This window comes from Protopterus annectens, chromosome 14.part0 (assembly GCF_019279795.1).
Source record: "Protopterus annectens isolate FY-2018-M chromosome 14.part0, PAN1.0, whole genome shotgun sequence".
In the NCBI taxonomy this organism is placed as follows: domain Eukaryota; kingdom Metazoa; phylum Chordata; order Ceratodontiformes; family Protopteridae; genus Protopterus; species Protopterus annectens.
Genome location: NC_056748.1, coordinates 832,160,712 through 832,178,223, shown reverse-complemented (window position 1 = coordinate 832,178,223; position 17,512 = coordinate 832,160,712). Strand labels below are relative to the sequence as shown.

General features: G+C 38.1%; 1 protein-coding gene across 8 annotated transcripts in view; it reads right to left on the bottom strand.

The window, feature by feature from the left end:
* Positions 1 to 17,512, bottom strand: part of LOC122789279 (dynamin binding protein) — a 1,317,438-nt gene that overhangs the window by 696,670 nt on the left and 603,256 nt on the right. For all 8 annotated transcript variants that reach the window (XM_044056581.1, XM_044056587.1, XM_044056586.1 and 5 more), the window contains one exon: positions 8,411 to 10,516. In XM_044056581.1, coding sequence (XP_043912516.1) covers positions 8,411 to 10,516 — 2,106 coding nt within the window. The remainder of the gene's footprint in view (positions 1 to 8,410; positions 10,517 to 17,512) is intronic.

Here is a 17,512-nt window from a genome sequence, read left to right as displayed (position 1 = left end):
TATGAATGCGTAAGTGGGTGTGTGGCATGTGGGTGTGAGATTGGGAGAGCGATGTATGAATGAATGCGTAAGTGGGTATGTGGGTGTGACAGACAGTGACAGCGAAGTATGAATGAATGTGTAGGTGGGTGTGACAGACACAGCGATGTATGAATGAATGCAGGTACGAATAAGGAAGTGACTGTGTGTTTGATCGGGAGAGACAGAAAGAGAGCAATGTGTGAGTGAATGCAGGTATGAATGAGGAAGTGACTGTGTGTGTGTGTGTGTGTGTGTGTGTGTGTGTGTGTGTGTGTGTGTGTGTGTGTGTGTGTGTGTGTGCGATTGAATGTCCAGATTTGTGGCTCATATTTTTGGTGTGTTCCCTGTACTTTTCTGGCAAATAGTTGAGGATTGAAGTCATTAAAATAATGACAAACATTTGAGTTTAAGACCCCACATCCTTCAGAGAAATCATGCTACTGCAAAAGCTATTATTCTATCAACTTTCTAAATTTGTAAGAGCAATATTTAAAATCTGTCCCTATTTGTCCCCCCATCATTTTAGACTTTGTCCAGATTTTTTGCTCTCTTCCGATCTCACACATACACGCACACAGCCACTTCTCATTCATACCTGCATTCACTCACACATCGCTCTCACTCTCCCTATCTCACACACACACACACACACACACACACACACACACACACACACACACACACACACACACACACACACACCATTCATTCCTGCATTCACTCACACTCGCCGCAAACTAATAAGCTTAACTGCAGAATAAACTGTGAACTGTTCGCGGTTTATTTTGCAGCTAAGCTTATTAGTTTGCAGTGCCCCTGTGATGAAGCTGTGGCTCCCCAGGGCGCCGCAGAGCACACTTTTAATACACATATTATATGATTGGTATACTTTTATATCACCTCAGCAGTTAAAGATCATATACTATTGTTAATATCCAGACTAACTTTTTTCACTATAAACCTTGGATACATAGTAGCGAAGAAAAACTATTTTCTTACTTTAATATTACAAGCACAAACAGTGGTCAATGATGAGACTCCCCCCACCTCACATTTAAAATACCTCTGTATACTATACAGAACTACTTTACAATATAACATGCAGTGTACTTCAAGAAATTTATTATACACATATTACTAAATACATTTTTCTTACTTACATCTTTAGTCAGTACCTTCATCATCCTTCTGGATATTAATGACAAAGTGTGAATTATTCTTTAGAGTCTTCCCAACAATTTAAAAGTCAACAAGTTTCCAGTCTTTTTAGTCACTTTTTGCAGAAGCACAGCTCTCTTGTCCAAACTGCATTCCATGGAACTGACAGTTTTGCACATCTTCGATTCACGTCCTCCTTTCATATTATTGCTGGCCATCCTCGTCATCATCTAGATCACCCAGCACTGATCACTGGTTCAAGTCCAAGGTATTAGATCACCCAGCACTGATCACTGGTTCAAGTCCAAGGTATTAGATCATCCAGCACTGATCACTGGTTCAAGTCCAAGGTATTAGATCATCCAGCACTGATCACTGGTTCATGTCCAAGGTAGTCTGGACTTTTTTTTTGTTTTTTTTTTAAGTCAGCTCCTGCACTTTTTTCTGTCTTTCAATCATTTTCCTTTGGAACAATGGTAAGTTATCGCTATGAGCTTGGTTATTTATTTATTTTATTTATCTACCTATCTATTTATATACACTTGTTTACCGGGTAGTGTCCACTGGACAAAAATTCCTTTTTCAGTGGAGACCCAGGGAGAAAAGCTCCAATGAACATAGTTATACAATGTATATAGAAGCATAAAAAGGTTACAAGTTACAAGAGATGCAGGTGTTACAAAATAAGCTTGTGAGCGGTTACTGTCAACAGAATAAGAGAGAGACCCTTTTGGCTTTCTTGCTCACTTTTGCAGGGCAACATTTTTTATTCAGTCCACAACTGTCATGCATCCAAACATCTCTTTGATCCTATAGGAAAAAATATTCAAAAGACAGCCAGATATAGTAACTATCTCACACATGCCTCTCAACATACTGATTGCAGGGTAAACTTGCTTCTATTCTACCTGGTATATGATGAATAATAATTTTCCACAAACACTCTGGTGTTCAAAGTTTTTAACACTTTTCCCTTCTGCTACAACTTTGTCAACAGCATGTTTTCTAACATGGCTTCTTTCTTGTGGCCAAATTTGGAGCATAGACATACTCGGCCCTTCAACTAACAAATCATGCTGTGGAATATTAGTCCTGCTGCTTATTTGTACTTTCATAAAAATGAATGCGATCTATTCCTTCTAGTTTCCCTTGTACAGCAGAAAATCTCTGGTTTTCCATCTGTACTCTGTCTTCTAACTACTGTTTTTGTTTAAACAATTCTTCTTGAGAAGCCCTATAATTAACCAAGTCTTTCCTTTATTTCAAACTCTGATTTCTGTAGTTTTATCAGCTCATCTGAAGAGCTGCTTAAAGCTTCTTGTATTCTTCCAGCCTTTTGTCATTTGCCTTTATATATTCTTCTATTCTCTCACTTATTTTAAATAACTCTGAATGCATTAGATTTATTTTTCCCCTTAAATTACTGGAAAACATCTCTTGTATCAAAGATGAAACGTAAACTGCTTTTTGATGACCAACTACAAGACTCTTCCCCACCATTTTTTCTCCTTTTCTAGTTGATTTTCTCTTACTTTCTCAAATCTCCTCCTTTGCTGACATTCAGGCAATATAGTGACTGAATTTTACTCAGATTGTTAGTTTTTACTGGCTTTTTACACCTCTTTAGTTTTTCACATTGATAGTTCTTATCGACCTGCTTCTCATCTTAGAATCCTCTACATCTAGACTGTTAAAATCTTTTTCCATTCTAACAAATAAGCTATTTTCTGCACTCCTACCCTCACAAACAGATGTTTGCCAATTTATCATAAATACACGCACTCATGTGGTGCTGCGTTAGCGTTGTCGCCTCACAGTAAGACGTTGTCCGGTTCGATTCTCAGCTAGAGCGTATTCTGTGTGGAGACATGCGTGAATTGGCGTACCTTCGTTGAAGGTTGTGCATCAGGGCCGGCAACTCGGCACATAAAAATCTACTGCCAATCATTAGCAGACCGGAGTTCCGCTGTGGCGACCCCTAACTGGGAAAAGCCGAAAGACACATCATCACAAGCACTCATGCTTCTAACAAAGATTCTGAAATACAGACACACACACACACACACACACACACACACACACACACACACACACACACACATTAATACTCATCGCACAATAAGGCACACATACATCTGCAAAAGGAAACTGATGAAGCAGTGCAACAATTACTACTTCAACACAAGCAGCGTTTTGAATACCTGATTGTAACCTACATATATGTGTGTGTGTGTGTGTGTGTGTGTGTGTGTGTGTGTGTGTGTGTATATATATATATATATATATATATATATATATATATATATATATATATATATATATATATATACATATATAGTCTATATATTATAAGTTCAACCACTCAGCTTGTCAAATGCCAAAACATTGACCGCTAAATGGCGAAAGCTTAAAATCACGAAAGGCCACTTACGCAAATTTTTTCATCAGGAAAGAATTTGCTTGGCCGTTATTGGGAATTTGCTCTTTCCACAATGTAGAGTGATCTCAGAGTTGGTAAATTTAGTAAGGGGGGGTGCCAACTTTGTTAGGGTTTGGAAGTTTATTTTAATTTGCGACGGCCAAGTGAATTTTTTCCCACTGAAAAAATTTGTGTAAGTGGCTGTTTGTGATTTTAAGCTTTTGCCATTTAGATGTCGACGTTTTGGCTTTCGATAAGCTAAGCGGTCGAGATTCTAATATAGACCCTATATATATATATATATATGTATATATATATATATATATATATATATATATATATATGCATATATATGTGTGCATTATATGTGTGTATATATATATATATATATATATATATATATATATATATATATATGTATGTATATGTGTGTATTATATATGTGTGTGTGTATACATACACACACACACACACACACACACACACACACACATCTCCTTCACTGTTTTACTATATCTGGATCTATATCATAATGTCGAAAATTCACAATATCAGAAACTCAAATTATTCCCAATACCCCTGTAACTTCTATATACCAACTCCAGGATCGCACAACAGTGATACTAGGCAAATTCTCATTGCCAGCAATTTTCAATATTTTGAGTCAGCAACAGCATTTCGATATTGTGAGTTTCAATCAAATGAATGGAATACATAACATGTATAAATATAATAAAGATATATATATATATATATATATATATATATATATATATATATATATACATACACACACAAAATATATATATAAATATATACATACACACACACACACACACACAAAATATATATATAAATATATACATACACACACACACACACACACACACACACACACACACACACACACACACACACACACACTTGTGGTATGTTTGGTAGAGTAGTTAATTAGAGAATCACAACTGGTAGAAAAATAGAAGAAATCCCACTGAATAGAAGAGTCATTGAAAAATGAAATTAGTTCATGTATACAGCTGATTTTTGCAGAATGTCTGCTATTTCTCCAGATACTTTTGACCTATGTTTCATAACAGTAGTGATGTTCTTATTAGTTTCTGCGGGTCACAGTCAGTAATTAGTGCCAGAGTGAAGAACTCCTGTAATCTATTGGAAATCCCTACAGGTGCAATTTCTAAGTGTGTGCCATGAAAGATTCAATCGTTTGGGAGATAGTTTACTTTCCAGAGATGCAGCAACTATGGAGGATTCGATCATTTGGGAGATTTGTTACTTTCCAGAGATGCAGCAACCATGGAATTGGTGTGTGTGTGTGTGTGTGTGTGTGTGTGTGTGTGTGTGTGTGTGTGTGTGTGTGTGTGTGTGTATAAATTTAGGGGGCTGAAGGACTTGTCTCCCAACATTGTGGGAACAGGGGGGTAGTCCCCCCTTAAAAAATACTTTTAGCTTTTTTTTGCTGTTCTGGAATGGTTTGAGCATTTGTTTAGTTAATTTTTAGTGGGATTAAAGTATGTGGTCTACTTTTAAACAAAATATGATTCTAGTAAGTGAATTTTGTACCAAATATGCCTGCTAAACAAAGATATATATCGATTCAAGAATTGATGCTCACGATGATCAGTGTTGGTATCGTATTTTGAAAAATCAACATATCCCCAAAAAATTGCAAAAAAGAAATGGTTTCTTTTTATGATCCAATAACTAAAACTCCCACTACACATTCAGACACTTTGATAGTGGTAGTGTTAAAAAAGGCAGTTTCTAAGGTAAGTGCAGGAGCAGGTATTAAGGTTGTGCAGGGGAATACCCTGAACCTTACCTTAAAGTAACACAACCACTACACAAGAACCTTAAAGTAACACAACCACTACACAAGAAAGTCTTGGACGCACACCACACACACACACACACACAGACACACACATACACACACTACATCTGTAACTTGCTTAACTCTTACTCTAACCCTGACCTACCAACACTCCAGTCTCTTAATGCCCAAACTTTCATTATATCTGTATAGTACCATAAACCCACACTTACCTTACCTGTGTGTACTCAATATTTCATCTGCTGATATTGTACATATTCAATGCATTTAGCAAAGTGATGTTTCTCTCTGGTAGTGTTTCTTAGACATGCTACCCCTCTGTCGGTTATCTGTCCTTCCAGCAAGCCATCTTGCTTTCTCTTTATGAGTGAAACTAGAACCTACATCATCAGCAAAATCTATAAGAATTCAAAAGTAAAGACTACAACACAAGGTAATAAATTTATTAAAAAAGCCACTTTATGATCAAAAATCTTTATAATTTACTTTGTGGTAAATATGTTTCTGTGCACCTTAATGGCACAACAAGACACTTAAGTCTACATGCCCACTCTGTGTCTGTGTGGGTTTTCTATGCACGTTTCTGGTTGTTCCCACCTTCCAAAGATGTACAATAGTTGAAATGGTGTTCCCCAATTTGCCAATTTGCATTTGTGTGTGTGTGTGTGTGTGTGTGTGTGTGTGTGTGTGTGTGTGTGTGTGTGTGTGTGTGTGTCTGTCTGTCTGTGGGGCTGTGCATTATGTCTAGAATAGGTTTCACTGCTTTGAACCCAGTAGCTTCCAAGACATGCTCCAGCATCTCTGTGACCTCATGAAGGATAAAGCTGGTTCTCAGTCAATGAATGGATTGAAAGATGCTACAATATTGTCTGAGTTTCGGCACTCAATACCACATATTATGCGCTGACTAAATGCTGACACTGCATAGGTGTCAGTGCTAAATTTTCTGGTTATTCACCCATGAAATGTGATATGGTGTCAATAAGTTTATTTGATATACCTGTGGTACTGCAGTTCCTTTCTTTCTGTAAAACATAGTTAAAGAAAATTTCAGTGCTACATGTAACAGTAATGACTTGGTCTTCTAATTCTGTGGCTAGCATTGCTACATTTATAAGCATGCTAAATTATATTTTTGATGTTTCTACAAGAGGGATGGGTTCAACATATGTATTTTATGTTTTCCCTGGGAAAGGTACTTGTCCCTTGACCTCAGAAGCCATGAAGTCAACAACTCCCTTAAACCTAATCCACAGTTTGGGGCCAGTGGGGACAGCAAAGCTTCTCAATATGGCATTATACCACTGCCAAATACAGAATTATTTACTTAGATGCATTAACCATGATTTTACCCTCCTGTAACATCCAATGATGCAACTCAACCACAGAATCCCACGGACATCTGCTGGTACATCTTCAACCTTTATGTGGGAGTACTGTACTCCCCTCCGCCTTGCCCTCACCAACTGAGAGACTAGCAACACCAACCAAAGCACAAAACTTGATCCCTGTACATGGAACACACAAGCAGGGACTTGGCTTAAGTGAAGAAAAAAAGAATACAAGCATATAAAGGGAAACAAAAATAGGACTGCAGATGATGGCTGCAAACTTCTCAGTCTATTTGTGCTACATTTTTTTTTTTTTACTTCAGTCTTGACGCACCATATTGTATCAATTAACATCTTCTTTCTTTCCTTCCCTACATTTTTTGTCTCTTTTGTAAATCTGGTAGTACATATCAAAGGGTTAAGATTAGAAGATGCAAAATACCTTGATCCTGTAGTGCTGGATGTGATTCTCTCCATCTGCACTTGTACAATATGAGAGTCTAAGTAAGTGATTTAACCACAGTGTGCTCCTATGTCACCCAAGCAAAGACTCATTTCTAGACACTAAGTTTATTAAACAAACAAAATAAAAACGTTTTTTTAAACACACCAATATTTTTAGTTGCCATTCCCTCCTCATAAAAGTTGTTCTAGGCATTTGTAATATTACAGACATTTTATTATACATCTCCTGAATTTATCCACGTTAGGCTTTCTCGTACGGTACATTTATTTCACAACTTTTTTAAGGGGGGAGAAGAAGAGGTTCCCTTTACCTTAAACAAGTAACTAAATTAAATTCAGTCCTCCTCTACATTACATCTCCACCATGGTTATAATTAGAGCTCATGTCACCTAAAATGAACACCTTCTTTGTTACCTCTACAAAGCAGTGACAGCTATAACATTAACATAAGTTAAGGCTGGCAGCAATAGATCTGAAATATAACAAAGACAGGCTTGGCAAGGTTAAATCTAATGACACACATTGCTGTGCATAGGCCACACACTGGACACAGCCAATAAACAAAACCAGATATATGCTCATTCACAGTTATAAGTATGCCTGTATTCCATTAGCTGACACTGTTCGGGGCAACAAGGGAAACAGGCATGCTGATAACAATAAATATCTATGCATTTCCAGAAGGTGCTGAGAGATGCCTGACATGATATTCAAGTGTGTATTCAGAGATGAACTGCAAGCTACCCCACCACCAGCCTTAAATAATTCCAATATCTTAACTGTCATTGCACTGTGGTCAGCAGATGTGACCTCCAAAACATAATACATACCAAAGTCTTAATCAGTTATCTTTATAGATGAAGCATTACTTTTGTCTTCTGCCTAAGGATAAGACAGACAAAACAAAGAAAAATAAGGAAAGGAACAAGGGAAAATGTCTGTAGAGAAGGCAATGAAGGTGGTCAGGCAAAAGATACAAGTTTACAGAATTAATAACATACAGGGAGTGCAAGACATATGGTGAAGGAGAAACACTGATGAGTAGGGAGGGAAAAATAGATTTATTTCACTTTTCCAAACTAGACAATTTGCTGTAAAAAGTTTCAGAAGATATATAAACAGTGCAGTTCAGTAACAAATGCATTTACCTCCATGCTTCCTACCTTTCAGCTGCTGAAGTTCTGTCCTTAAAGTCTCCATGTTACAACTGCAAAACTCCAGGTTCTCCAAAGTTTCAGATCGGATTGTTTCATCTAAACATCCATCCAGCATCAATGACAACTCTTCCCAAGTTTTGCTGTACAGTTCTAAATCTTTTTCAATTGCTTGAATTCTTGCTTCAAAGGGAGAAACTGTGACCTCTGGGTCTACCCTCAGCCCACAAGTTTCATGTTGGACATGCACTTCGTCTGTATCAGAGTGCTCTTCCAGTGCCAAAGACTGCCAACTGGAGACAGTTTCTGCTTGGTCTTCAGCTTTCTGCTCATACTTTGGAGATGCTGCAGTCCTTCTCTGAACAGAAGGAGGTGGAAGAGGGGGTGGTCGAGAAGGTCGGATCATTAATATGGGAGACTTGTCTCTATTTGATCTCTCATGGACAGGGGAAGTATGACCTCTGCTATTAGGCCTTGGAGGTGGAGGCCGCAGGGCTCTCCTTCTTTCTAATGAGCCTTGTTGAGATGAAGACTGTGGGTACCCAAGTAAAATATCATTCTTGCTGCTATAATCCAGGATAGAAAAATGCCGGGATACTTTCTTTGACTCTCCAGGTATAGGGCTTGGTAGACTTCGTTCAAACTGTTGAAGCTGCTCTGTTAGCTTGGACTCTAAATCTAAGGACTGGCTTGAGCCACTGTCAGCTGTGGGAGACTCTGATGTTAAATTAAAATTCCACTGCTGAGAATGGGGTGATGGGGTAAAACTGCAATTCTTGTCAGTTTCTTTTAGTCTGCACTCTTCCATCCACTTTGTCAGATCCTGGTAAACAGTACCCTTGGAATAAATGCCATTCTCTTTAGGAATCCTTGTAGCTCCAGATGAGCTGTGCCTCAGTACTTCACCATCCTCCTCTTTAGGTATTTTAAAACAGTGTTTCTCTGCTGGTGTCCAATGACTGGGAGCAACATGTGGAGTGAAGGTCTCCTTGTCTTCAAAAGGAAGAACACCACAAGCAACAGGCAGAGATGCTCCAACATCTTCCTCCTTTTCATTCACTTTTAAATGTGTTTGAACAATTATAGAATTAGTATCCAGTTTGCTGTACAATAGAGGTGGTCTTCTTGGACGTGGTGGCAGTCGTGGTTTTGGAGGTACATGGTCAGTTGCCATGAAGCAACTGTTTGAAGCTGCAGCAGCATCTGTGATTTGCCTTGTGTCATATGATCTAATTTCGTGGAGATCATCAGATTTACTGAAAGACTTTGATCTAGCATTGTCATCTGTGTGATGAACTGAATGCTGCAAGGCTTTGGAACCTGTGTAAGATTTAGTCTCCATTCTGCAAAAGGCACTAAACTCTGGAGACTGTGTGATCCAGTTCTGCAATGGTGGTAACTTTTTGGTACTGTTCATAAACTCATCTTTCCGAATTTCACCATGTGTGAAATTTTTATGTTGATCAGTGATACTAAAATCTGACTGCTGCTGTTCTAAATTCTCAAGCTTCACAAATCTATAAGGGAAAATGCCTCTCCTGCCACGAACTTCTCCTTCCAGCCAACCATCATCTAATGTGCGGATGATCTGTATTCGATCCCCAATGTCAAAATCTAGTTCTCCTTCTTCAATAGCACGGAACTCATACAATGCTGTTCCATAAAGCCCACCAATGTCTTCTTCCTCCTCTATCACAGATGACTCAGTTTCTGTTATCACATCATTCTTATTGCTCAGGTTCTCTCGGTTCAAACTGTCATCCACCATCCTCAAAGGACCTAGAAGTTCCACAAAGCCTTCTGGAAATATACCTCGCTTACCATCCAGCTCTCCTTTAAACCAGCCCTGCTCTGGGATCCCAATAATTGTAATTATGTCACCTTCTCTGAAATCCAGTTCTTCTTCTAGCAGGGCAGACAGACCCATCAGGGCACGAGCCTGGCCCATGGCATATACAGGTAGCTCGGATACCGATCGTTTTGACAGAAGGCGGCTCCTGGAAGACAAACACAATTTCTGTACACATGATGTAGGAAAAATCCCACGAGTACCTCGGCAGTTCCTGCCCCGTAGCCATGAAGTGTCAATGGATTCTTCCAGCGTTACTACGTCACCTATGAATAACAAAAATAAGTCAGTTATTTTTATAATGCCTTGATATTTTCCAGATCATGAGAGAAATAAATACATTTATCTTTTTAAATAATTAATATCAACTAGATATCACTATCCTAATTTGTTCTCTGACCAAAGCAGTTACTTATTCCCAATAAATATATGGGATCTCCAGTGGGAAGTACTGTAGATTAGGACATACTTCCACATAACCAGCTTTTGCAGGTATTGAAAACAAATCACTGGAAATAGTACACTGGTTTTGAAAATGTATTTCTTAGGCCCACTTGACCTTTTTTTACCAACTTAAATGTTTTATATAGCAATAGCTATCAAAATACCTTCCTACCAAAGAAAAAGGCCTATGTACAATACCGTACTATAAAGCACATTTCTTTGTTGAGCTGTAATGTATTTGTTCAGTAGGATGGAAAGCACTATTTCACCGCTCATTAACCTGCTAACCCATAACACTGATCTTTGTGTAAACAGTCTTGAATGGAAACCAACAAAAGTATTCTGCTTTTTCAAGCAGGGGATAAGTACAGTCTTTGTTAAGAGATTAATATGCAAAACAAAGTTACTTTTCATTCCAAAAACAGATGTGCTCTTAGTGATCTACTTTAGTTCTTAAATACATTGACAGTATAATTTGATTTCAGATTGCTTTTAACTAAACTCAGTTTACCTTCTTAAAACCACACTTCACTTCAAATAGACTTCTCTTCCCTTGGCTGGCAAGTAACAAATTAACTGTATGTTTCAAAGACATCCTCTGTTTTTTGTACACAATGCAACACACCACAAACTCTCTTCCACACCCTCCCCTCTACAGATAAGAACTCCAAATAGCCAAATGATGATTAAATCGCCTCAGTACGGACGTACAAGACCCTTGGCCTTATTTTAGGCCAACTGCTACCATTTAAATTCCATACTGACCTACTACCTGCTAAAGTTTCCACACTCCTCAAAGTGACTTATCCCATTCCAAATCACCTTACCAAGGGACCTATATTTTCATACCCAGGTTAGAATACGCAAACCCCACCATCTTGCTTCACTAAGCCAACAGTTCTACCAAACATCACTGTGTTATATTACAGAAGGCCAACTGGTTCTCAGTTACAGCACTATCTATTCTGTTTCTTTTCTTGCTTATATTTGAAATCCTGAATAATGATGTTTGCCCATACCTAAGAACAGCAAGTACAACTCACATCCTCCCCATTGCTCTCAGAGGTCATGACAGTGGTGCAGCCAGAGAACAAAAAGCCTCAACAACATTACACTTGCTCATTTGAACCACCTTCTCATGGAACACAAATTACAGAGTATTTCTTTTTCAGGAAGAAGCTAGTGGAACATTTTAAAACAACATGCAGTTGTGCAGGTTTTCTTGACAGAAACTAAGCTCTACATCATCACATCTGTCAAGCTCTCCTTTTTAACCCCTTTTTGTACAACTAAAGACACAATACCTTCAACTAATTCTCTCCAGAGGAAAAATTATGTTTCTGTAAACAGTTGTGTGATTGTTCATTACAAAACGTTAACGATGCTGCCTCTGTACAATGTTATGGATCTTAATTATATTGTATTACACATAAGAACAAATGGATACACTTAGTGTATAACACAGAACAACACTGTATAACAATTGCTTTCTACACCTGGGATTTTTTGTTGTCTAAACTACTCTCATTTTTGTAAGTGAATGACTCTCATTTAAATCTCTAATGTGTACACACACACACACACACACACACACACACACACACACACACACACACACACACACACACACACACACACACACCCTGGGTCATGACTAAAAAAAGATACAACTATCCAGTCAACAAAGTAAAAATAAATAAGTAAAAATAGGTTATGAGAAAAATACTTTTTAGAATCACTTGGGTGTAAAATGTTGTTGTGATACTTCATTAATTCTGAATATATAAGAAGGATAGTAGTGTTGTTTGTCCATAAAAATCAACATCATAAAGTTCACTTTCATTCTGAATCTTTCCCTAGTCCTCTTAACATGCACCTGTTCCTGTTGTGCTCTTAAACTCAGTGACTATTTGCCTGACCCTTAAGCTAATTCCTCCATCCCTCCTTAAGTTCACCCTTCTATCCCCACCTTGTTCATGCATATTAGCTGTTCATTCCAAAGCCAGCAACACTGACCCCATTATTTAATATACCAGGAACTGGTACAGATTAATGTTAAAGACCACCATTAGTTGCAAAGTTGACTTTTAAGCATCATGATCACAAAAGACTTATCAGGTTACAAATAAATCAGATGATCTCAGCCACAGCTCGCAACTTCTTTGCTCAAGAATACTGGGCAATGCCAACAAATGGTGAAACAATGTACCAAAACCAAGGATGATTTCTAAATATTACTCTATTTCACTTAAAAAATTAAAAGAACATGTTTTCTATCATAATGCATTTTCTGAATAATATGACTTATGACACTCTAATATATAGGTTTATTGACCGCTGTGATCTTCAAGGATTTACCAGAAAATCAAAACTTTTACAAGGGACATGGCAAACATATTAGACAAATTCACGGGCAGGTGAGAAATATGAAATTAAGTTTGGTCTTGCAGCATGTTAGGGTGCAACAACCATGCATCACAAATAGGCAGCATTTACATTTACTTAATTATCTCATAATCAAGTAATGGTCCAAAGACCCTTTTCAGCCATGGTCCGGACCCAGGATCAAGACACAAAGTAAAATAATGGCAAAACTTTACACCAAAAAACATGAACTACAAGGGAGAACAAATGGTAAACGGACATAGTACAAATGGAACACTTTGTAAAGACTAAGTTAACTGCAGAAGGTGCACAAGTCAAACTCGTTGCACAACACACGCTATATCCATTATTTACTTTATTTAGGTTCATAGGTTGGTACTAGGCTATCTGCCCGAAGGCATTTATTAGCCTAGCCAGAATGTGTCGGCTTTCGCCGCCCCCTTAGATTAGTTCCCTGTGCATCTGTCCAGCAGAGCCACTGAAGTGATCCCCAAGGTAAACTTTCTGCTTCCCATCCACTCGTCAAGGTTTCTTTTGAAGAAATTCAAAAGATTCATCCTCTGTATGTATTGTTCTCACAAATCCCATTTTTTCTATGCAATTTGCTCCAACCCCTTTCTAAAGATCCCAATTCCAGTTGTTTTATCTCTATTAATATACTCACTACTTCTAGTACAGTTAGTATAGACTATGATTTCCATTTTTTTAGGAATTGCTTTTTTGGCAGCCACCATAATTAGACTCAGCAAGGCCTTACTATGTATTTTTATTTAAATCCTGGTTAATGGGGTATCACTTATCACAGGATGGTCACCTGCAGACTCAGCCCACATTACAATCACACTGTAACAAAGATACTCAACAAACAAATATCAAAATATGCATAATAAAATGAATACTGTAGCAAAAAAACAACAAATATCAGATATCAACAGAGGAACAATACAAAAGATATGTGACTAATAATGCACAGGCATGAATACAAATGAATAGCAACAGATGTACAAAGAAAATGAAGTACAATAAAAGATTGATAGTTACACGTTCCACAGGGTTTTACACAATTGTGTTAATGATGTTTAACACACTCCTAAAGGGAAAGCACTGTCTGTGAACTGACAAGTGTATAAGTGGTTAGCAAGGCACGGGTCTATTTTAGTTGACCGAAATGCCAGTTCACCGACACGCAGAAGACCGAGACCAAATGACCAAAAACGAAGGTGATCGACAAGGTGAAATCCCGACAGCCGAAAGACCGACATGGGCAACGTGTGAGCGTGACTCGGTAAGTGTGCGATAGTGAGGGATTTAGGGTTAGGGAGCGGACAGGTAAGTGTGCGATAGTGAGGGATTTAGGGTTAGGGTGTGGGAAAGGTGAGTGTGTGGTAGTGTCGGACTTAGGGTTCAGGTAAGGTAAGTGTGTGATAGTGACAGACTGTAGTTTAGGGGCGGGTTAAGTGAGTTAGGGTGCGGGTAGGGTGAGTGTGCGATAGTGACGGGCTTTATGTTTTAGGGTGGGTTAAGTGAGTTAGGGTTAGGGTGCAGGTAGGGTAAGTGTGCGATAGTGACAGACTTTAGGTTTAGGGGTGGGTTAAGTGAGTTAGGGTTAGGGTGCGGGTAGGGTAAGTGTGGTAGTGTCGGACCTTAGGGTTAGGGTTTGGGTTAAGGTTAGTGGATATGTAATTGTGTGTAATGTGTAGTTTACATTTTGTGTGTCGGTGTAATGGTGTTCTGCATTGTGTGTTTTCGGTTGTTTGGTCTCGGTGTTTTGCGTGTCAGCGAACTGGCGTTTCGGTCAACTAAAGTAGACCCCAAGGCACACACTTAACTGAAATGGTACAGGATAGGTGGTAATCAGAAAAAAAGAAAGGGTTGTTAACCCACAAGGGAAAACTTACATTTAAGCAATGTTCACAGCTTCCTGACATTTGCATGTGCTGACCAATCATAAACTATCTGAACTCTGACCTGAATTTGGGGTAACTTCTGTGGTAGGCGAGGCCATAAGGGAGAGACTGCCATACTTTAGGGACAAGAACAGAGACGTTATGATCTACACAATGTAGCTTTATGGGAGGGGGATGGAGTGAATGCCCACCAGCAGATTGGCTTTTGAGGCTGTAGGTTGAATTGGCTACAATGAGTATCATTGCTAAAGGAGATGGGCGTCTTGGAGCAGTTTGAAAAGTGGAGAGCCAAGCAGGAGGTTGGCTCTGGCTTGTACAGACAGCTATTTTGCTTTGGTTAATGTGAGGGAGTGGTGTTTATTCCGAGGTGAATTTCTAATAAAATGGCACATTTTATTTGATACGGTCTGCGCAGTAGTTGAATTTTTGTTTGAAGTAGTGGCAAATAAAGGTAGGCCATATGAGATTTTCTTGGTCCAGAATAAGAGGTAATTGGCCTTAGATCTCAGTTTATGAATGTGTTCCTGATAGACAAATGAACTTGTAATTTAATTCATTACAGAAAGAGAGACAGAAGTAAAAAGGGGAAGAAACATTTTTTTTCACAAACAGGCACCTACAAATTACAGACATTAATAAATGAAGGGAAGGTAGGGTCAGGCAAGGTTACAGTGAAACTGCAGGTGAGTATAGTTTTTAAGGGGCACTCTCTGGAATGGGGCGTGGTCCATGAACTTCTTAAGATGGATCTAGAAGCTTATCCCACCAGAGGGAAGTGAAGTGAATGCTTTGTTGACAGGCTATCCGGTTACTTTATTCATGGAATAGGAGGATACTCTGTTACTTATTTAGGAAGGAAAAATATACTGTTACTTTTTTTTAGAGGCTGGAGGCTATCCTGTTACTTATTCAGAGAGCAGGAGCTTCTAAAGTCAAAATGTAGTCATTTTGTTCTACATGGGCTGCCACTACACATGTGTATATCTAAATAATGTATGCACACTGAAAACAGCATGATAACACTTTTGTACACTTGGTTTTGTGCTAACTATACAGAAAGACAGACAGGCATATCTTCTCAGTGAAACCCTTTCCACTGTTCCAAAGTAAAATGCTTGAGCGTCAGTAAAAGAACAGCAGCTGTCCAAAAGAATCAGGGGTACCGTGGATTGTAACCAGAGTCTGGTGTTGGAAGATCTATTTGATTAGTAAGAAGACAAGCAACAAAGTTAATTTAGTGAATAAGATGGAGAGCTGTAAATCAATCAAACTACATGTAGTTTAGACATGAACTGTGGTTTTGCAAAAAGAAGTGGATGAAAAAGACTGGAAGTTTGTTGGCTGTGTTAAACTTGTGGAAGAATTGTAAAACACAGGCCCCACTTTTTCTCACAGGTTCAGAAGAACAATGAATGGACTGAAAGAGTGACTACAAGTAAAACACTTTTTGTTCTTTTGAAGATTTGTATTAAAGTTTCCTGATGTAAAGTGGATGGTATTGTGTTAAGAGCATAAACTAGTCCTGTATAGTATGCAGTTACATATATTTTTAATATAAGACAATTACAGAATTTAATTAGTAGCTGCTGAATATACTAGTGATATTAAGGTAAGAAAGTACTCTTGATTGTAATGTATCCAAGTTTTAGACAGTAACAAGATAAGACTGGAAAGAAGCAAGTTAAAATTAAAAACAATGCTACTATCTTTGCTGCTGGGGTGATACAAATGTGTACTGGTCGTGTTATGCACAGAATTAAGAAGAGCAACTTCCATCACTTTCACAGAGATGGATATCTAGTTTACAAACACTTAAAAACAAAAGAAAAACATGAGAAATTGAAGTTCTTTCTTGCATTTGCAAAATAACAAGCTGCTTTTTTTTCCAAAGCAACTGCTTTTGGCTGGCAAGCAACTTGGAAGGTGTAAGAAATTTGTTGCAAGAGGTTTGAACAAATGTGATGAGAGTGACCTTTTCTGTGCATCTGTCAGACACAATGTAATTCTCTTTTAAAGGGATGAATAAATGAAAAATCAGTCATGTCACCAGCAGCCTTAATACTTAGTTAAATTTATAGGGTGAGCCAGTGCAATAAAGCTAATGTTTACTGAAAGCATGCAAGTTATTTTTATATCTGGAACAGAAAAAGCAGCAACATAAGAACAGACTGCAGTCTAAGTGGAAATACAGACTAACATGCGCATTAGCATGGTTAACCTTAGCTTTAGAATAGGTAACACATGTGGGTTGCAGCAATTAATTTAGAGTAAGTGCTCTTATTTGTAGGAATACATTACATTTTGGAAAGCGTATATAGTTTTTATGTTTGCTGCGAGTTAAAATGGAATGAGGGCGGTTGAAAATGTATGTATTTGTTTTGTTTGAGTATTATTATAGAAGCAAAACATTTGAAAATATGATGAAGGTTCAAATAGTGATGAGAAGAAGTAACTACATACAAGATAAGCCTGCCAGTCATTATTGTGTGCGTGTAAACTGCAAGATGGAAATGTATATTCAAAACT